The sequence below is a fragment of the Canis aureus genome, chromosome 16 (genome assembly GCF_053574225.1).
Source record: "Canis aureus isolate CA01 chromosome 16, VMU_Caureus_v.1.0, whole genome shotgun sequence".
Taxonomy (NCBI): domain Eukaryota; kingdom Metazoa; phylum Chordata; class Mammalia; order Carnivora; family Canidae; genus Canis; species Canis aureus.
Window position 1 is genome coordinate 59,184,913 of NC_135626.1, and position 20,841 is coordinate 59,205,753.

The 20,841-nt window shown below is 56.1% G+C and overlaps 1 protein-coding gene and 2 long non-coding RNA genes across 6 annotated transcripts; 2 read left to right on the forward strand and 1 right to left on the reverse strand.

Annotated features, from left to right (window-relative positions):
• Positions 1-264: 264 nt before the first annotated feature.
• Positions 265-15,830, reverse strand: ST6GALNAC2 (ST6 N-acetylgalactosaminide alpha-2,6-sialyltransferase 2). 4 transcript variants are annotated; one of them, XM_077854355.1, is made up of 9 exons: positions 15,666-15,822; positions 11,172-11,232; positions 7,888-8,062; positions 7,161-7,329; positions 6,748-6,886; positions 5,176-5,279; positions 3,326-3,523; positions 2,123-2,222; positions 265-1,061 (listed from the first exon to the last, which is right to left on the reverse strand). In XM_077854355.1, the coding sequence occupies exons 1-9, from the start codon at positions 15,788-15,790 to the stop codon at positions 894-896; spliced, it is 1,239 nt and encodes a 412-aa protein (XP_077710481.1). In that variant the 5' UTR covers positions 15,791-15,822; the 3' UTR covers positions 265-893. The 4 variants fall into 4 exon arrangements, with proteins under 4 accessions (XP_077710481.1, XP_077710482.1, XP_077710483.1 ...); XM_077854356.1 differs by having other exon boundaries at positions 3,326-3,409; positions 15,666-15,821; XM_077854357.1 differs by lacking the exons at positions 11,172-11,232; positions 15,666-15,822 and adding an exon at positions 11,033-11,162.
• LOC144287067 (uncharacterized) lies at positions 4,287-5,825 on the forward strand. The gene is made up of 2 exons (XR_013354971.1): positions 4,287-5,276; positions 5,466-5,825. It is a non-coding gene; the product is annotated as an uncharacterized LOC144287067 (long non-coding RNA).
• Positions 14,943-19,191, forward strand: LOC144287069 (uncharacterized). The gene is made up of 2 exons (XR_013354972.1): positions 14,943-15,062; positions 16,577-19,191. It is a non-coding gene; the product is annotated as an uncharacterized LOC144287069 (long non-coding RNA).
• Positions 19,192-20,841: the final 1,650 nt, after the last annotated feature.

A 20,841-nucleotide genomic window follows, 5' to 3' on the forward strand; every position in this document is an offset into this window, starting at 1 on the left:
GAAGCCCATGTGCTCTGTCTAAAATGAAACTGCTTATCCACTAAATCCAGATTTACCGGAGCCGTGATGTCATCCTTTCGGTGGTAAGGTGGTAATACATCTCCAGTGGGACTTAGGCAGCCTTCTGTGCAGTTGACCTCTGTCAAAATACCAGGGCTTGCCCATGGGGCTTGAATTTTCTGAGTGATGTGCATGCTAAACACTCCGTGGTATACCTCCCCTGCCTACTACCCCCGGCGCCCCCAACATGCAAAAAAGACACAATGGTCATCCCATCATTTATGCGAGTACCTAGTTCAAATTACAATCTGCCTTTTGCACTCCCACTATCATGGGGCAGAAGGAAGGTGGTCATGTCCTCAGGTGGTTCAGGCATGTTTTAGAGTGAAATCACTCTGGAGGTGCTGTGAGCTTGCCATGCTCATGGGAGGGTCTGGCTGGGGAGTGTGTTTGCCTATACTGCTGCTTGACCCTGGTCAGTGGAGATGCCTTCAGTCACTCTACCAATGTCCTAAGCTTCAGTACCAATTGCTGGCTTTGAGATACTTCCCTTTGAAGAATGTCTGGCCTTTGCTGGCGAGGGTCACAGTGTCATCTTGTGTTACCTTCAGTTTTGAAACGTCCAGCAGAGCAGTCTTTTGTCTTCACCAAGGTTGGGAGGTCTGTCTCCAACCCAGCGGGGAGTTTTCTCAGAGAAACCCAAGAATAAGATGGGGTGTCTCACAATGAACAGGCTGCAATGACGGTCACAAATCCATCTCCTAATGTTCTCTAGAGAAGAAGTGGGTGGAGGAGGGCTGGAGCCCTTTTCGGAGGCTAAAAAGACCAGATGCAGCTTTGGCCACATGAGGGGCCGTGGCTCTGATTGAACAGAGGGTGTGGGTACTTCAGGGTCAGCGCTGGTACAGTTGAAGGATGCCGGCCTTGTGCAGGTCCCTCCACAGGGAGGCTTCCAGGGACAGGTCGTGGTTGACATAGAATATCAGTGGCTTCTTAACTCGCTCGAAATAGTGGTCAGAAAATTTCCAGTAGTTGCTTGTGATGAATCCATAGGCACTAACCTGGACAAGGATAGTCAAGAATTGGCATTTACTGAGCTATGTGAGAACAGATGTGTGAAGTGACAAGAACCGGGGACGGCACGGTCCCCCGGCCTTCTTTAGATGCTGTGTCAAAGATACAGATAAGCAGTAGATGGAGCTCACCCTAATGGCAGGCACTGGGCTCTTGAATACATCCTCTCAGCCTCAACATAATCTGTGGTGTTATCCCCATTTGTAAAATGGGGAAATGCTCAGAGAGGTAACCGAGCAGGTCCTCAGTCACGAGCTAGTGATGGCCAGGCTGGGTTTTTAACTCAGCTCTCCAATTCCTGATCAAAGCCATGCTCTCCATTATTAAGCTTGAATTGGAGGCAAAAGCCTATGGCTACTTGTGGCTCATTCTACCAGGAGCACAGTCAAGAGACGGCTGCTTTGGGCCACCTGGGTGGCTCTGAGCATCTGCCTTCAGCTCAGGGCATGATCCCAGGGTCCTGGGATCGAATCCCACATCAGGCTCCCTGCAGGGAGCCTGCTTCTCCCTCTGCCTATGTCTCTGCCTCTCTCTCTGTGTCTCTCATGAATACATAAGTAAAATCTTAAAAAGAAAAAAAAAAAGAAAAAAACTGCTTCTTAACCTGCTGGGATCATGTGGGCAGCACCATACCGGGAACATTCTTATGCAGTGATTTCAAAGGTTGTATGTGGAAGGCTAAACCTGTTGCCCAGCTCAGTTCCAGAATTTACTCCTAAAAGGATGTCCTTGACCACTTATGCTGAGATTCCCTTTCACAAGAACAATTTAATAACATGCGCCTTAAATACCCTAGGGGTGAAGGACAGAGGTGCCCAGGCAGGTGGCTGCTGGAGGCAAGCAAGACTGGCCCCACACCTGTCCTGGGAAGGCCCCTGGAAAGCCCATGTGGAGGCAGTTCAGGAGTGGCACTCCCCCACAGGGTAGAGGCCGAGTCCCAGGTCCAAGCGTGACCCAGGCCCCTTGTAGGGGTTGTCCCAGATCAGGTTAGGTTCCACCCACACCAGTCCTCTGCTGCTGCGGGCCCCTGAGAGGGAAGGCCTCTTACCTGGTCACAGGTGTGCAAAGCCGTCAGCAGCATGAGAGCCCCAGTACTAGGCATATATAGGTCTCCAAAATTTGTGTTAATCAACTTTGATTTCAAAAACCTGGAGACGAAAAGTGGCATCAAAACTCAAGAAAGAGGTGTAGGTCTCACTCGATGGTTGTGCCCTTACACCGTCTGGCTACCAATTCAGATTGGCTGGGAAACCCTTTAGAACTTCCTGGCTCTTCTAGTGTAGGCCATTCCCCCTTCAGGAAGAAAGAAACTAAATGAAGCAAATGCAAAAGTCTGAGTAACAGAGTGGGGTGAGAAAGAGGAGCAGGCCCGTGCAGAAGAACCAGAGGAACGATCCTTCCCTCTTCCCCCTCTAGACGCCTGAACCCAGCCTGGCTCCCCTTTCCTTTCTGCAACCCCTGTCTTCACCCCTGGCTCAGTAACCAGCCTGGGTAGGGGACAGGTGGCCCATGTATTTAGCCTGAGACCATATTTCTCTCTATCCCCAATCTCTAGCCAAGCAGGAATCCCTTAAGAGGGACATAAGGGGCAGGGACCCTCCCTGCGACCGGGAGTCGCTGGTGAGAGAAGTGTGCCCACACCCTCTCAAAATCCAAAAGTGAGGCCGCTGTACGGGTGGCCAAGGCCTGACCTTGGCCCGGGATTCACATGTAAGCTTCGCCAGACACACCGCCTCGCCCCTGCCAGCCTTTCTACCTCTCTTGAATGGGGCTGTGAGTGCCGGACACCCGTTTGCCTCCCCAGATCGGCTCGCCACCCTTCACCTGCTCTCTGGGGATGCCAGCCTCGGGGCCGCAGCAGGGCCTCTCAGCCATGGCACGGTTGACGTTCGGGGCCCGCTCGTTCTTTGTTGTGGGGGTGTTCTGGGTCCTTGTATGATGCTCAACAGCATCCCTGTCTCTGCTTGCTGCTGGTACTTACCTGGTGACCACCAGGATGTCCCCAGGGAGGGGCAAAGGACACTGCCCTCCCCCCGCCCCCGCCACACATGTAGGGGTGAGGGACTGAGGGAGGAAAGGAAGGGTGAGATGAGGTCGCCTTGGGTGGCCTGTGTCCGGGCCTCTACACAGACCGCTCTCACCACAGGTTACAGCGTAGGACCATAAGGGGCCCGCAGCGGTGGGGGGGGTTGGTGTGCAGGGGTGATGGAGGGGAGCTTTCGTGCACCCAACCCCCCCCTTGCACACCTACCTCTCCCTCAGGTAGCTGATGAAGTCCGGATGTAGTAGCTTGAATTTCCTGGCAGAGGCTTCTGGTCCGAAATAGGTCTGAGGCCTAGGACCCACGAAAGAAGTGGACAGAGCGGCCCGGGGTGTCGTAGGGCAGGTTGGGGAGCGAAGTGAGGGGGAAGGCGCTGGGCCTGCGGCGGTGCGGGCGGTAGGGCCGGGGCTGGGCGTAGTAGCGGGAGAAGGGCGTGTAGAAGGTGGCGGGCAGCACGGTGGGCACCACGTGCGGCTTCCCGCCCACCAGGACCTCGGTGGGCGGGGTGTAGGTGAGCGAGGAGGGGGGCGTGAAGAGGGCGGGCGGGGTGGGGTAGGAGCAGTTGACCCGGGGGTGGTGGGGAGGCGGGGGGAGCAGGGGGAAGTAGAGGGAGTCGGGGACAGGCGGCTCCCGGGCCGGGCAGGGGAAGGGGCAGGGGAAGCACTGGTTCTGGGGCAGGGGTGCGGTCGGGGGCTGGAAGAAGGGGGGCTCCTTCAGGAAGCGGGGCACATAGGGCGCGATGTAGGAGGGGATGCCCCGAACGGGCCCGATGTAGGAGGCCGAGGTGGCGGGGCTGTGGGAAGGGGACCTGGCGAGGGGCACCGGAGGAGTCTGGGAGGAGTTTCTCGAGAGGGATTTCAAGGCAGATTGGGAAGGAGATTTGGAGGTGGGCGGAGTAGGGGTTTGGGAAGCCCCCCGGGGTACATGTTGGACATGGGGGCTGGGGGCCAGGGACGAAGCCCGGGAAGAGGGCTGCGAGGCAGTCGGGGTGGGAGCATGAGAGGGGGGCCGGGAGGACCCCCGGGTGGCGGACGGAGATGGGGCCGAGCCACCAGAGCTGGAGTAGGGCTGCTGGTTGGAAGGGAGGATGTTATTGGACCGGGACTGGGAGGGGGACTGGGTGGGGGACGGATTGGGGGTATGGGAGGGGGAGCTCATTGGTGTTGGGGAGGCTTACGACCACCCGATCGATGTCTCTGAGCCGGCCCCCCCCAAGAGCCCAGTCCCGCCCGGGTCACAAAGCCCACCCTCATGACCAGCTGCAGCATCATCATGGCGATTGTTGGCTAGTCACAAGGCGGGGGTGGGGTGCAGCCGGGCCAGAGTGCCCGGCCTGGCCTCTGAGGGCTTAACCCCTCAGGCCCTCAGAATCTGCCCTCGGGGCGGGGTGAGGGGGTGGCAGGTCCCGGGAGCACTGAGACAGGACGGTTGGTCTTCGTGGCTGCAGAGGTGGCATGGATTTCTAAAGGACTCGACTTTGGGACAAGAAATTGTCTCTGTGCCACGGGGAGGAGGTTTGGCCGAGGCCAGGACATGGTTCAAAAGAGCTGGACATCGGCCTGCTGCCCAGGAGGGTGGGGGAGAAAAGAGTGTCCTTTGTTCTCTCTCCTTGTAGGACACTGGGCACCTGTCACCTGCTCTCCCACTTTGTGGGCACAGTCCCAGGAGGGTGCCTGCCGGGATGAGCCGCATGGATACCGGCCCCCCACTTAGCTTCCAGACACAGTGTGCTCCGCAGGCCCCCACAGCCGGGAGTGGACAGCCCGGGCCGTGCTGCCGGCTGGGGGACTGCGCTGCTTAGAGGGACAGTAGCCCGAAGCCGAGGAGCCAGGCTGCCTGCTTCATTCAGAAAAGTGGCCCTGCGAGGCCACAGCCCACCTCATCGGGCGGGTTCCTGGGGACCAGGACGCTTACCCGGGCTTTTCTAGGGGCAGGAAAAGAAAAAGAGCATAATTCCCCAGCACTCTCTTTGTGGGGCATTTTCTTGCTGTCCTCACCCACTTTCCCTGCCCGACAGTGGGCCCAGCACTACCACACCCCACACCTGCCTGGCTGCTCACCTGTCGCCTTTATCAGGGCCCTCGGGGACAGGCACGCCCAGAATGGCCGATCTCAGCATCACATAATCGCGGATGTCCGAGGGGATGAAGATGTAGCGCAGGTCCTGTGGGGGCAAGAGAGACACTGAGCCAGTGTCCCCCCACTCCCCCAACACGACCACGTCCGGCTCCTGCCCAGCCCTCCACCCAGTCCTGCCACCCACCCCAATGGGAGAATTTCTGCCTATAATCCCCACCCTCAGCCCATGGGGGTCTCAATACGTGGTCACAAATCTCTTGGTACTCTTCAGGAGGCGAAGCTTACTTGCCATCCCCTCGAGCGACTAATGAATAGAAAGAAGTGGAAGTGATGGTGCGAGACCTTGGGGACCAGGCCATAAAAGGCAGTGCGGCGTCCTTGCCCCCCTGGGACTCCGCCCCCACCCCCCACCCCCCCCCCCGCTGGGTGAAGTGAGCTGCCAGGACCTGCAGACACTCCAGTGGCCAGAGAGGGGCCACCTGGACTCAGGCCTCCGTCAGGCCTTCAAGTGCCCAGAGTCCCAGTTGATCCCGGCAAACACCCCAGATCCTGAGCCAAAACCACCCTGCTAAACTGTTCCCGAATTCCTGACCCACTGAAACTGTAAGATGAGAAATGTTTGTTGTTTGAAGCTAAGTCTGGGGTCCTTTGTTAACGCACGGATGACTCATACAGGTAGTGTGGCCAGAAACCAACCCTACTGCGTGGTTCTACCTGAGCTAGGATGGGTCCTGCTGTGGCTGGGACACTCCTGAATTTCCTGCTCAGAGGAGGAAGCTTCTAGAAACTCAACCCGGTCCTATCAAGCACCACAGAGCCCTCATCCCGAGATCTCCCCTCTTCATGTGGCACCCAGACAGCTCCCGAAGGGAGGAGCAGTATTCTGGTAACTGGGTGTGGCTGAAAGAAGCCGGAGGCAGGAGGCGGCCTCAAATTCTGGGTCCTGCTCCCCGGAGAGCTGGGCACCGCTCTGCGCCTCTGAACCTCAGCCTCCCTCACGGGCTGCTGTGGGATCAGGAAGGCACACGTCAGGAAGGCAGCTCAGGGAAGGGGGAGGCAGCCCTAGGGCTGGTGTGGTCAGAGGGGGCTGGACTTTGATGATCTTAGCTGCGGGGTGGCCTTGCACAGACACGTTGCCGTCTGGAAATGGGTAGCTGTGCTGACCACGTCCACCGCTGGGAAGAGGAGGAGGCACCCAGTAAACACCCTTCCCCCCACCCGGTGCAGCGTGAGCTCTGGGGTGGGAGTCCTTTGAGCCCTGGCCCCTGGCCCTGCCGCTGCCTTGCTTAGTCTCCTCCTAAAACGGGGCAGACGTGGCATCCTGTAAAGGGCCCGGCACCCCACGGGCTCAGTGAGCACCAGCCACCCACGCTCTACTCCAGAGGGGTCCTGTGCCGCCCGGAACTCCGGGGCGCCCCTCCTTACATGCACCCAGGATCCCAGCCCAGCCTCTCCATCTCCTGGGCGGGGGCCGCGGTCCGCCCACGGACGGGGCCTCTGGGAACGGTGGCCCTGACCGCCCGTGACAGTGCCACGCCCATCAGGAGCCTCACCGGTCCTTGCGGCACGGAGGTGAAGCCAAAGTTCCAGTAGGAGATGAGAGAGTTTTTCATCGTGTTCACAGTGAAACCGTAAAAGGAGGTCTTGTTGCCCACATCCTTCTCGAAGCCTTTGATCACCGCGCCGTTGAGTCTGGTCCAGATAGAAGCCCTGCTGCGTGTGTAGCCCATCCCCGGGGTTCCGCCCACCTGTCCCCATCCAGCCCATCCCCACATCTCCGGACCTCAGGGGACATCCGGCCCGGGGGCCCCCTCCTGGCAGGCACGCGGCCCCCTCACTCCGTCTTCAGGGTCTGTCTGCACACGGGCCGCGGCCCAGGCAGGTGCCCGTCACCCTGCGGCCCGCTCCCCAGGGCAGCTGGGGGCCTGGCTCTCCCCCCGCCCCCCACCCCGCCCTGCGCCCATACCTGAACACGTAGTCATGGGCGTCGATGTTCAGACCCTGGCGGGAACCGTTCAGAATGCCCCCGTTCCCCACCACCGCGCACCGAATGCAGCTTGAAAGCGGCTTCCTGGAGGCGGCGAACAGCTGGGAGCTCTCGGAGCCGTTCAGGAGGCTCAGGGTGGAGTTAATGGCTGTGGGTGCCAGACAAGGCGGGGAGCCATGGGGAAGGCTGTCGTGTGGGCCGGAGCTGTCCCAAGGCTGTTTCTGGCATGCCACCTGCCACGGGCCTGACACCCCCCTCCGAGGCCTGGAGGGCAGGGGGAGAGGTCTGGCTCTACCCTCAGTCACCCCAAGAATTCGAATACCGAGTCCTCTATGTTCCACAAGAAACTAATCCGAGGCACGTGAGGGTTGGGAGTCCCACAGCGGGGACCATGGGCGGGCTGTCTGAGGCCCCACAGCTCCTGTTGTCGGCCACCTCTGGACAGCAGCCCCAGCTGAGTGGCCGCCGGGTGCACCCAAGCCCGTCTCCCTGACCCCACGGTGCTTGCAGGGGCCGGTAGGTGTGGCGGGAGTCACAAAGCCCAGGGGGTCGAGCCCTGAGACCTTCCTGGAAGGAAATGGGCCTGGGCGTGGTGGGTGTCCCCAAAAGATGCTGTGAGGGCAGGGCCTACATCAAGGCTAAGAGCAACAGGAAGGGATTCTCTTGGGGCCAGAGGCCTGGGCAAGAAGCAGCTGCTGCAGGTTACCTTGGTGGGACAGGCCCTGCCAGCCGTAGGGGGCTTTGTGCTGGCTCAGGCTGTCCCAGAGCTCCTGAGTGAAGAGGCTCCCCGATAGCAGCACTGGAGTGGAGAGATCGAACAGGGCACGGAAGTGGGGGTGCCTCTGGATGGCCAGGTCAAGTGGGCGTCGGCAGTGCGGGTTCTGTGGGGCAGGAGATAAGAGTACTGAGCTCCACTATGGGGGCTGTGGCTGGGGGGGAGCTTCCCTTCCCTCCAGACTTGGGATCCCCCAGACCTGCCAGCTGAGCTGGCCTGTGGCACAGCAGTGTGGTGGGGGCAGAGCTTTTTGGACGTACCGCGCCCAGGCCTTTCTCTCCGGGATGCCAGCTATGCAGGGCCTGATGGCTCTGGCCTCTCGCTCCTTCACTTCGCACTTAGGGAAATTTGGGGGCTTTTTTCCACAAAATGGGTAAGACCCGCCTGGCCTTTGGTGGGGAATTCCAGCCTGGTCTTTAGAATCCATCAGCCTGGATCCAAACCCTAGCTCTGGCAGTCCTCTCCATAAGATTTGTGGGGGACGGGCTGCTGGGAAGATTTCGATCATTTTCTCCTCGGTGGTACCTGTTCTGGGTTGAAGAGTGTCCCCCACCACCTCTGTCTGCCCAGAACCTCAGGATGTGATCTCATTTGGGAATAGGGTCTTTGCAGATGTAATTCATTAAGATGACGTCATACTGGTTTCGGGTGGACCTAACCCAGTGGCTGGTGTCCTTATAAAGCCATGTAAGGACAGACACAGAGACTGGAGTGGAGTGGCCATAAGCCAAGGAGCTTCCAGAAACTGGGAGAGGCAAGGAAGGATTCTTCCCTAGAAAGCTCTGGAAGGTGGCCCAGCCAATCCCCTGATTTTGGATTTCTGGAGTCCAGAACTGGGATAAAATTGGTTTCTTGTATTTTCAACACCCCGGTTTGTGGTAATTTGCTTCAGAAGCCCTAGGAATCAACACAGGGCCTGTGCATGCAGGGGCCTCAAGAGGGGAAGGTGCTTGAACAGGCTCCAACCCCATCGGCCTGCAACCCCAATGTCAGACTCCCGCACAGCCTTGGGCTGGGGCTGGCTGGGGCTACCCTTCCCACTGTCCGGGGCTCTCTGGTTTGATCAAAGGACAACGCAGGAGAGAGCCACACGGTCATCTCTGCTATGACATTCCCTATGGATCATCACACTCTGCAAAACCACGGGGCTTTTGGGAAAATGGGATGAGCAGCACAACACTCAAAAAGCTTTGTCAGTGATGCCCAAAACAAAAGAGGGGCCTCACAGAGATGGAAGCACGGTTTCATGCAGCCCACGGTGAAGGTCTACACACACACATGGCCCTTGACCTTGGAAAAGACTCGATGTTCGCGTGTGGCATCAGAAGGGTGGCAGCTCGTGAGTTATTGTGAAGTAGTGGAAAGAGGGTTATAACACAGTGAAGTGCGCATCTGAAGGGCGCATGCGTGTGCGTTTTGTGTACTCCTCTGTGGCCCCCTTCGGTGGAGTGTGGTTTTCTGCATTTAACCTTAGTGTTCTCAGGGCGCCTGGGTGGCTCAGTCGGCTAAGCATCTGCCTTTGGCTCAGGTCATGATCTCGGGGTCCTGGGATCAAGTCCCACCTCTCAGCAGGGAGTCTACTTCTCCCTCTGCCCCTCCCCTGCTCATGCTCTCTCTCACTCTCTCTCTCTCAAAAAAATCTTTAAAAAATATTATTTTAAAAAACCCCTATTGTTCTCAATGACAGTCACTCGAAAGCAAACACAAAGTTTGTGTTATGCTCAAATTGTTTCCTAAGATACCAATCTCCTTGGAACAAATTCACATTTTCAAAGCAAGCATTGTAGCAGAGCTGATTACCAATTTCACTGCTATTCAGTTCATCTTTGGGGTGTTTTCCAGGGCCGCCTTTAAGAGGTGCCAGGAAAAAACTCTTCCAGTCTTTGTATCGGGAAAGGTTGTGCTTCACTTGGGCAGTTGGCCTGCTGTTATCTCTTGGACACAATGGCAAATTTCCTTCATCACTGTGGCCACTAGGAAGCTCAGAGCCAGATCTATGGCCTATCCCTTACATCTTGTGGCACACTTTTCATGTACTTACCTTACTCTCCTACCTTTATTTCTCCTTTTGTTATTTTTTCATTTGATTCTATTTTATATTTTTGCCTTGTTATGTGTATCCAAAAGCCACCTCAAATCTTTTCTTTTTTTTTTTTAACCCAGTGGGGATATGTCAGTTTGCATCAAGCAGCTCAAGGTGCACACAGGGCTTTAGGAAACTTGAAGATGACTTATAAGCACCCACGAGATGCTTGAGGCTTCTCTTTGGCCTGCAGGCCCACTGTCCTCCCTGCCTCTGTTCTCAAGACAACCCTCCTCACCTGCCCAGGGCTACTCGCTGTGTCTCTGAACAGCTCAGCTGTCACTACATTTTACATGCAGTGAAATCTTTTCCCCCAAGGCCTCAGCTAACAAGTCCTGGGTTGGTCTCTTGGGCACTGAACACAACTCTTAAACCCGAATCAATCCAGAACACCAATCACGATCCTGCTCAGTGGCAGCACACAGAGCGTTCCTCTGTGGTTCAGAGAGAGCCACACTCTGGGGTCCAACCAGAGGCTCAAATGCCAATGCCACCTCTTGTCGCAGAGTGGCCCTGCACCAGGTACCTGACCTCTCTGTACCTCGCTGCGGTCATCTATAAAAGCTACACGACAGGGTTGCCATGTGACTTACGTGTGGCGTGCTTGAGGCAGCACTGTTTGTTATGGAGCAGGGCCTAGAAGGTTCTCAACCCCCTGGGCAAGCATGGGGTTTTCCAGTTTGCTTGTTTACTCCATGGAGAGTAGTTTAAATGTGTGACTTTTATAGTAAGAAGGCATTTTGAGGGTTTCAGTCTGTAGAATATGTGACTCTTGACCTTGGGGTCATGAGTTCAAGCCCTATGGCGGGTGTAATACTTAAAAATAAAATCTTAAAAAAATAAAAAGACATTTTGAATAGAATGTCAAATTCACAGGCCTTTTAAGGATAACTTACAAGACTTCCCAAGAACTTTTCTCCTGGCTACACCTCTTCTCTGCTACTGGGGTACAAGGAACCCTGGTGGCCGGGTCTGGCTGGCTGCTCAGCTCACCATTTCATATTTAGGGGTTCCAGAGAGTTCCCACCAGCAGTCTCATGAGAATGAGAACATGAGAACATGTTCATCTTTCTCCCCTCCTCCCCGCTAACTTGAAGATGCTTGAAACTGCCAGAATAGTTGACCGTTGTACCTTTCTCATTCCAGCATTTGATGCCTTGTGTCCAAAGAATCCCCGAGACGATGTGGTGTTCCTGGGGGAGAAGTAGAAGTAAAGCAGGGGTCTGAGCTGTCCCCCAGAGACTTCCGACTCAGCTCCAGGGGCTGACAAAGCCTGTCAGGGTCAAAGATGTCATTCCTTTGATCTTACTGGGCTCTGATTTTTTTTTTGGGGGGGGGGGGCTCTGAGTTTTACCCATGTCTGTCTCTATAGGAAAAAAAAATATCATCACATTATTATGTTCTGCTCAGCTCTATAAACCCAGAAATCAAGAAATCCCATGGCAAGCGGCAGAAATGTGGAGTTTACAGAACGGTGAGATCTGGTTCAAGCATGAAAACATACGCTAGGAAAGCTTGCCAGGCCCCGGCCACCATCTGAGGGAGCTCCCTGCCGGCCCCAGAGGCAGGCGGTAGGTCCCACAGGGCGAGGTCCCCTTTCTCCGTGGGGTAGGCTGTCCTGCCACTCGCTCCCGGCTCCTCACCAGCAGCCTCCTCCTACATAAGTGAGTCTGAAGCCTCATACCCTAGGTTTGTACCCTGGGATTTAGGGAAGTGACTTCTCAGAGCCTTGGTGTCTACATCTGGACAGTGGATATAATCAAGTGATTAATAATTATTGTTAATCACATCACATATCCAATTGTTGGGAGGGTTCAGAGACTATTATCTCATACAAAAAGCGTCCTCCTGGGACGCCTGGGTGGCTCAGCGGTTGAGTGGCTGCCTTTGGCTCAGGGCCTGATCCCAGGATTCAGGATCAAGTCCCATATCGGGCTCCTTATGGGGAGCCTGCTTCTCCCTCTGCCTGTGTCTCTGCCTCTCTCTCTGTCTCTCATCAATCAATCTTTTAAAAAAGTGTCCTCTAAATGCTAGCTCTCCTTATCTAAAGGAAGCAGGGAAAGGACTCTAGGACAGTGTCCCTTCTGGAGGGTCAGTCGGGAGGAGCTGATGATACTGCTCCACCCCTACTCCCACCTCCCAGGCAAGCCCTGCATCAGGGATGAGAGCGAACAAAATAGAAGGAACGGAGGCCTTTGCTTATTCTAAAGAGTGTCAGGTTTTCCCCAGACTCCTGCCTTCTCCCTGACAGCCACAGGGAAGCAGGTGGGCAGGCTTTGGGAACCGTTGGGGCTGGCCATTTGCAAGGAAACAAAGGCCTCTTGTTGCTTGCTTCTGACATGCGGAACCAGCTGGGCCACCAGAGAGCTTGCAACCTGCCTCACTTCAGGTTCCCATAGGGCCCTCGAGGGACAGACGGGAAAGAGCAGGGATGATCCTTTCCCCCTCTGATGGCAGGTCCCCCCCATCCTGTAGTTCTCCTCTGCACAAGACCCCCTTTGAAGAGGAACTGGGACCCCAGTACTCAGCCTCCAGCCGTGAGAACCGCCTGGGAGCTGTTGAAAAACACCCCTGCTCAGGGCCCCGCCCCTGCAGTTCTGATCTGACTGGTCTAGGCCTCCTCCCCAGATGATTCTAGTGTGAGCCAGGCTTGAGAAGCAGATGCTATAGCTGCAGGCCTGGGCAGCTTGGAGACCCGGGGGACAGAGCTGCAGAGGAGGGGCTGGAGAACCCCCACCCCATTCTGTTTTGCTGCCCCGAACACCCCAGCCTCAGGGAGGTCTGCTCATCTTCAGAGCAGCCCTCAGTGGTCAGTGATTTCTCCCAGCCCTCCTTCTTAGGAATCCAAGGGCTTCTAAACACACCTGCCTAGAGAGCCTGGATGGGGCGGGGAAGGGGGCCGGCCCACCTGTGGCCCTCCCAAAAATTTTACCAGCCTTTGGAGAAAGAAGGACTGTACGGTAGTTCTTTCCTATCCTTGGGGTAAGCTCCAAGGCCCCCAGTGGATGCCTGAAACTGTGAATAGTACCGCACCCTGTACACGCTCTGTTTTTTCCTCTATAGACACACGTATGACAAAGTTTGATTTATAAATTAGGCACTGGAAGAGATTAACAGCAATAATTAATAATAAAACAGGACAATCAGGGATCCCTGGGTGGCGCAGTGGTTTGGCGCCTGCCTTTGGCCCAGGGCGCGATCCTGGAGACCCGGGATCGAATCCCACGTCGGGCTCCCGGTGCATGGAGCCTGCTTCTCCCTCTGCCTGTGTCTCTGCCTCTCTCTCTCTCTGTGTGTGTGACTATCATAAATAAATAAAAAATTAAAAAAAAAAAAACAGGACAATCATAATGTAATGAGAGTGTGGTCTCTGTGAATGTCTTACTCTGTAAATATCCCCCTGCTTGTGACAGTGGGAGACGACAAAATGAGATGGTGATGAGATGGAGAGGAGTCTTGGCCAGACCTGGCTTCATGGGGTGGGGGGGTATGGGGCGGGGGGGGGGGGTAGGTAACTGAAACCTGGGAAAGCCAAACTGCAGGTAAGGAAGTACCACTGCAGTGCATTTCTCATAAAACAAAATCTACTCCATTTGGATTGTATTCTTAGGAATTCTGGGCTCTCAGATGTCCTTTCTTTTTCTTTTTTTTTTTTTAAGATTTTATTTGGGATGCCTGGGTGGCTCAGTGGTTGAGCGTCTGCCTTGGGTTCAGGGGGTGATCCTGGAGTCCCAGGATGGAGTCCTGCAGGGAGCCTGCCTGCTTCTCCCTCTGCCTCATTATGTCTCTCATGAATGAATAGATAAATCTTAAAAAAAATTTTTTTAAATTTATTTTAGAGAGAGTGAGATTACAGAGGGAGGAGACTCCCCACGAGCAGGGAGCCTGATGTGACAAGGGGCTGAGATCATGACCCTAGCCAAAGGCAGCCGCTTAACCGACTGAGCCACCCAGGTGACCCTCAGATGTAATATCTTTCACAAAATAAGTTGACAACGGACATTGGCAGGTAACTGGTAGCCCATATTATCTATCCTCACTAATCTGTCTCTCCTGCACCCCTCCCCCACCTTTATATATATGTATAGATATATGCCTCGAGTTAAATCCTGGGCTGCATTTCCACTCTCTAACCTGCAGTGAGAGCCTTCAGGTGAGGTAAGAGGGGGTCCCAATGCTGCCCCCACCCCTTCTAGGACTCTCCAGGTGGCCAGGCCATCCGGTTTCCGCCCCCTGTGGGGAGGTCACACAGCCTGCACCCCCTTCCCTAGACTATCCCACCTCCCACTCAGCCTCTCCAGGCACCAAATACCTATGTCCAACAGCAGGGCCCACCGGGCTTGCCCCGGGGGGGTTTAGCCACCTTGCAAACAGCAGTGGGACAAGAAAACGGACAAGTTCTTGGGCTCTACTCGTTCTTGGGCTGTACTCGCTTTTTCAAAGATGAAAGAACTTTAAACACATTGTTGAGCATAATGGATGTTCAACAACCCCGTATTTAAAGCTTATTAGGTACTTTCAAAGGATGTTTAAATATGTTTCAAAACACCTCGACATAAAACTCACAAAGGATTCTCTTTCTTAACACCCGCAACCTCTAAGCCCCTGCCTTAGGCAATTTTTGAGTATGAGGAGATGATGTAACTCCAGGTACCAGCGGCCGGAGCACCCTTTGTTCTAGAGGGACTGGGCTCAAAATGAGTTGCCTGTGTGTCCTATTGTTTTGCAACTTTAGATGTCTTTCGACAATGTTCCCTGAGAACTGATAACTAACTCTGCTTTCACCCCACGACGCCCGGGGCAAGGTTTGGGGAGGAGCGCGGGGGGGCGGGGGGGGGGAAGCGCTCTGGAGGCAAAGCCCGGTCCAAAGGGGGGTGGGCGAGCCTTGGGGGCGGGGACCGCTCGGTCCGCCTCTCTGGCGCTAGACCAGACCCCGGTGAGGCTGCTTCCGTCGCGGGCACCAAGGCCGGCAACGCAGGCTCAGGCTAGTAGGTTCATCCGGGCGGGGCGCAAACCAGGGAAGGTGCGCCGGGCGAGCGGGAGGGGGCGGGGCCAGGAGGGGGCTCCAGGAGGGGAGCGGGATGGAGGCGGGGGGCTGCTCCGGTTCCCGGGGCGCGGGGAGCCCTTCGCTCCGCCGGATCGCGGCCCGACGGCGCTCACCAAACTCGACCGCAGAGCCCACGGCGCGTGGGCCGGAGCAGGGCGCCGGGCGCGGGGAGGGCGCAGACGCGGCCGGGCTGAGAATCCCCGCAAAATTGGAACCGGGAGCCTTGGGCGCCCCCCCTTCCCCAAAAGTAGAGTCAGAGAACTGTGACGTCAGAGAGCGAGGGGTCCCCACCGGGCGGGGCTGTCGGATCCGACGCAGACGACGCAGCCGGGCCCGGAGGGTCGGGGCAGCGAGGCGCCCGTGCGCCCAGGGCGCGGCCCCTCCCGGACCCCGGCGGAGGCCGGCCCGACGCCCCCGGCTGCAGCTCCCGGGACAAAGGGCCGCGGCCCCGGGTCCCCGCCGCGAGCCGCCCCAGGGAGGCCGGCGCGACGGGCGGGCCGAGGGCCCGGGCTGGGCGCCCCGCGCGTGCCCGGCGCGTCCCCGGGGCGCCCTCTCCGCCGACCGCGCCGCAGCCCCTACCTGGCTCCGGCCCGGGGCCCCGGGTACGGCCTCGCTGCCGAGCAGTACAGGGCGACGAGGATCCCCGAGCAGGCAGCCGCGAGCAGCGGCAGCAGCCACAGGAGCGGGCCGCGCGGGCGCCCCATGCGGCCCCGGCCCCGCCGTCCCGGGCGGAGGGGAGAGGCCCCGGTGCGCAGGGCCCGACTCGGGAGCGGCCGCCCTGCCCCGCCGGCCCCCGCGGCGCCTCCCCGTCCGGCCGCTCCCCTCCTGCCCGGGCTCGCCGCACCCTCGGGGGCCGCGGGGGCGGGTCCCTCTGCTCCGGGCGCCGGGCGGCGGGCACGGGGGGCGGGGGCTTGGGTCGGGCGCCCCGCGGCGGCCGAGGGCAGGCGCGCGGTCCGGGGTGCCCGGGAGGGGGCGGGGCGCCGGGTGACTGCGCCACCTGCGGGGATGGTGGGCGGGGGGGCGACGGCGGGGTCGGTCCCCTCGGAAGGACCCCCAGGACCTGCCGGCCTGGCCCTGGCACCTCGGGTCCTTGCAGAAGTTCGGGGGAGACGAGGGGCGGGTTCTCCAGGCGGGCTGAGGCGGGGCGGGGCGGGTGGAGGAGCCACCCTGGGTGGAGGTGGAGGTGGGGGGGGGGCAGGGCGCGGGGGAGGTAGGGCCGCCGCCGGGTTGGGACGGGTGTGGGGAGCTGAGACCGTTGCTCTCCTCCTTTGGTGGCCGTGCTGGGCCGCCAGGGCCCCCAATCGCCTTGCGATCCGTTTACAAACCCAGGCCAGCCTGGGGCTCTCAGCGGCGGGGAGGCCACCTGAACCGCCCCGCAGGGCCTCTGGCATCACCAGGAAGGGCACCCCTGGAAGGGGCAGCTCGGCCCCGGGCCCTTGAAGCAGAGCCCTCCGCCGAAGTGAGCCCCAGGTGGGACGGCCTATTTTCAGGAGGCCCCCGGCAGGGTCTTAGACTCCAAAGCCTGTGAAGCAGCCCAGCGCCCAGCGGTCAGGAGCTTCAAGGATGAGACAGGGACTCGTCCCTTCCAGGAACGTCCTGCCTTCACCTGTTCTTCAGGTGTGCCAGCAAGTCTGGGTGCAGCAACAGGTACCGGCCACTGCAAGGGATCCTGAGAAGCTGGGGCCTGCGCCTGTGGGCAGGAGTGGGTCATTCCCGCTCCAGTCTCCTACCTCTACCCACCCTCGGGACCAACTGGGGGTCACAGGAGGGCCCCGGGCAAAGGGTTGGTTCTTCCCTTCACTCCAAGACCCACGGCAGAGCGAGCTGCACCTTGCCTCTACCCTCTTGACGGGCACTGCACAGAATCCATGGTTTCAAGTCCTTCATTTCAATCTTTGTGTTTTGTTTGTTTAATATTTTATTTATTTATTCATAGGAGACACAGACAGAGGGAGGAGCAGGCTCCCTGCAGGGAGCCGGAAGCATGACTCAATCCCAGACCCCCAGGATCATGCCCTGAACCAAAGGCAGGTGCCCAACGACTGAGCCACTCAGGCGTCCCAATCTTTGTGGTTTTAGTCATCGAAATCCCTGTAGATATTACGTAGCCCTTGATAGCACCTTCTCCCCTTTCTTCAGTGGCTAATAAAACATTGGACCCTCTCTGAGCCTGTGAATCCCACACCCACCCTTGCTTGCTCTCTACTAAATGCCTCTCTCCATGGAGAAAACGGGAATCACTATTCATTTCTTCTTTTTTTCAATCTTTTCGAATTTACTGAGACTTGTGTTGTGGCCTAATGTGTAATCTATCCTGGAGAATGTTCAATGTGTACTTGAAAAGAATGTGGATTCCACTGGCTTTGGATGGAATGTTCTGTATGTATCTGTTAGGTCCATCTGACCTAAAGTGCCATTCAAGGGACACCTGGGTGGCTCAGTGGTTGAGTGTCTGACTTTGGCTCAGGTCGTGATCCTGGGGTCCTGAGATCGAGTCCCGCAGCGGGCTCCTCGCAGGGAGCCTGCTTCTCCCTCTGCCTATGTCTCTGCCTCTCTGTGTCTCTCATGAATAAATAAATGAAATCTTAAAAATAAATAAATAAAAAGTGGCATTCAATGCCAACTATTGTTTCTCCAACTTTTCATTTTTAAACCTACATACTCGGCTCCCACCACCCTCCAGCCTCCACCTGTCTGGACTCCAGCCTTACGAGGTGCGCATGTGGGATTGCTCCTCCTGGTGGGAGTTGGCTTCCCACCGCCTGTGTTAATGACTCCAGTCCACCTCCTATGCCTTTAATGCCCCGCTTAGACCAAGGCCTCCCATCTGCCCGCCTGCTGTTCTCATTCCTCATCAACGACCTCACACAGCCTCCACCTCTCTGCCCCTCCGTGCCTCCCAGCACGTCAGCCCCGAAGCTTTCTTCTCTGTCCAGGCAGGAAAGATTATGACCTATGAGCTTCTCTCTCATCATAACCCAGGTTCCCCTGTGTTCCTGGCTTTCTGGCCAGCAAAACCCCAACCTGGATTCACACTCTGAGATCTGCCTGTTCAGTGTCCCCTCCTCCTGCTGCCCTGGCCCTGGCCTGGCTGAGAGCAGCTGGGAGTGTCTCCTTCCAGAGTAGACGGAGGCCACTACACCTTTGGCTTCATCCACACTCTCTACACCTGCCATTTCCCGGTCTTTGGTTGGCTCCAGCCACCCTCCTGCTCTGAGTCCATGATGCCTCCGTGGTTACCTACTGCACCCCTAAAACTGTCCCCTTTGACGCCACCAGGGGCCTTCATCATCCCCGATGGAGCAGACATCTTCCATTCTAATCCTGCTACCTTGGCCTCTGAATTGGAATTTGACAGTGTCTTCATGGTTACTTTTAGGTCTTTGTCTGTTAAATCCAACATCTGGCCACTGTCACCAGGGAGTTCCTGCTGCCCCCTTCTTCCGGTGTGAGAGCAGAGTCCTGCTTTCCTGCTTCTCTGCTTGTCTCATATGTTTTTGTTGGAAATTGAACATTTTAGATAATATATTGTAGCAACTCTGGGTACTGGACCCCCACTCCCCATGTCAGGCTTGTGATTTGTTTGTTTAATGACTGACTGACTTATTTTAGGGAAGCTCCCCCCAGCCCCAACTCCCTCCACTCCCCCGTCACTTTCATTCCACCCAGCCCCCAAATGTTAAACCTTTGATGTTGCCCTGTAGGGAAGTGTGGTTTGGAGTATGTCACCCTGGGTTGGCTGGGCTGTCTACACCTCTTTCCCTGACCCTATCCAGATGTTAAGCTCCATTAATTGCCATCTGATTGGTCTGTGGTTTACAATAATGCCCTGGGGCAGAAATTGCTCTGTAGACTCCCGCTTGGCTCATTTGAAGGAGTAACTCCTGAACTTAGTGTTCCTACTCAGGAGGGCTCCAACCAGCTGTCTTTTTCTCTGGTTCTCCCCTGCAAACTAGCTGGCTTACACTTGAACCTCTGTCTTCATCAAATCTACCCATCTTTTCCCAATTCCCTTTCATCACAACCTCCACTGTTTTTGAGAGCACCGTTAGGCTTGAACTTCTCTATCCCCTTTGCAAATAAAGTAAATTCCTTCGAGAAGAGATTAGGACCTACATGTTTTATTTAAATTATGTATGTATGTATGTATGTATGTATGTATGTATTTGAATGGTGGGGAGAGATTGAGTACAAGCAGAAAGAGAGCCCGATCCCAGGACCCTGAGATCATGACATGAGCCTAAGGCAGCCACCCAGTCACCCCACGGACCTACCTATGCATCTTATAGCCTGCTTCTGTCCCCCTGCCAAATCTCTGAGCCAGGGCTCTGGAGCTAGGGTGGGGACAATGGTGTGCTTCTCTCTGAGTGATGCCTCTGTGGTTACCTGCTGCACCAGGTAGATTTAGGAGTTGAGCATGTGAAGGATGGGAGGCACCTTGCCTCTCCTGGTGTGAAACCATCACCTTATGAGCCAGGGCAGGGACGACCACATTCAACGTGACATCAGCATGGAATCTCCATTCCATGAACAGGGGCTGAACAGATGAAGGGAGTCGCCACCTCTTGGCCACACTCGCCCAGAACTTAGCCTCAGCAACAGGTTGCTGGTACAGGATGACGGATGCTAACGTCCTGCTCCTTACCTCAGAAACCCTCCAACAGGGAACTGAGGAGAGAGGTTTCTGAGTTTCTCGGCTGCACAAATCTGGAGTGGAGATAGGGAGAAAGGGAATAGTTTGGGCTGAAATATCATACAGTCTTCTAAAATTGTAGTGCATCTTCTTGACTAGATGTTTCTTCATTTGCATATACCCTTAGGACCTCTTCCAGATCCTGTAAATGGTTGTCTTTTTATACTTTTTACATTTCACTGGAGACTGGGTCTGTGGAGTCCCTCATATTGTCATGCTGAAGTCCATCTTTTTTTTTTTTTTTTTTAAGTAACCTCTGGGTCAAACTTATGGCCTCAAGATCAAGAGTTACATGCTCTATGGACTTAGTCAGCCAGGTACCCGTGAAGTCCCTCGTTTACAATGGTTTTTGCAATCATTATATCCTCTAGTTGGGTTGATCCCTTTATTGTTTTTTTTTTAAAGATTTATTTATTTATTTATGATAGACATAGAGAGAGAGAGAGAGAGAGAGAGAGAGAGAAAGGCAGAGACACAGGAGGAGGGAGAAGCAGGCTCCATGCTGGGAGCCCGACGTGGGACTCGATCCCGGGACTCCAGGATCGAGCCCTGGGCCAAAGCCAAGCGCTAAACCGCTGAGCCACCCAGGGATCCCCCCTTTATTGTTATATAAGGTCCTTCTTTGTCTCTTGTTACAGTCTTTGTTTTATTTGCTTTTAATTTTTTTTTTAGATTTTTATTTATTTATTAAGGAGAGACATACAGAGAGAGGCAGAGACACAGGCAGAGGAGGAAGCAGGCTCCATGCAGGGAGCCTGGGTCTCAATCCTGGGACTCGGGGGTCACGCCCTAAGCCAAAGGCAGGCGCTAAACCACTGAGCCACCCAGGGATCCCTGCTTTTAATTTTTTAAAAAAGATTGATTTATCCACTTGAGAGAGAGAGAGAGAGAGAGAGAGAGTGCACTGGGGCAGGGGGAGAAGCAGAGGAAGAGGGAGAGAGAGAGTTTCTAGCAGATTCCACACTGAGTGCAGAGCCCAACACGGACCTCAGTCCCAGGACCCTGAGATCATGACTTGAGTCGAAACCAAGAGTTGGATGCTTAACCTACTGAGCCGCCCAG

Bases quoted from the DNA above. Each gene is read 5' to 3' on its own strand.
- ST6GALNAC2 (XM_077854355.1), bottom strand. From the start codon at position 15,790: ATGGGGCGCCCGCGCGGCCCGCTCCTGTGGCTGCTGCCGCTGCTCGCG. The intron at 11,233-15,665 runs GTAGGGGCTGCG...CTTCTCCCCCAG, and splicing joins GGGCCCCGGGCCGGAGCCAG to GAACACCACATCGTCTCGGG. The intron at 5,280-6,747 runs GTGAGGCTCCTG...TTGCCCCCACAG, and splicing joins CCTCCGTGCCGCAAGGACCG to GACCTGCGCTACATCTTCAT.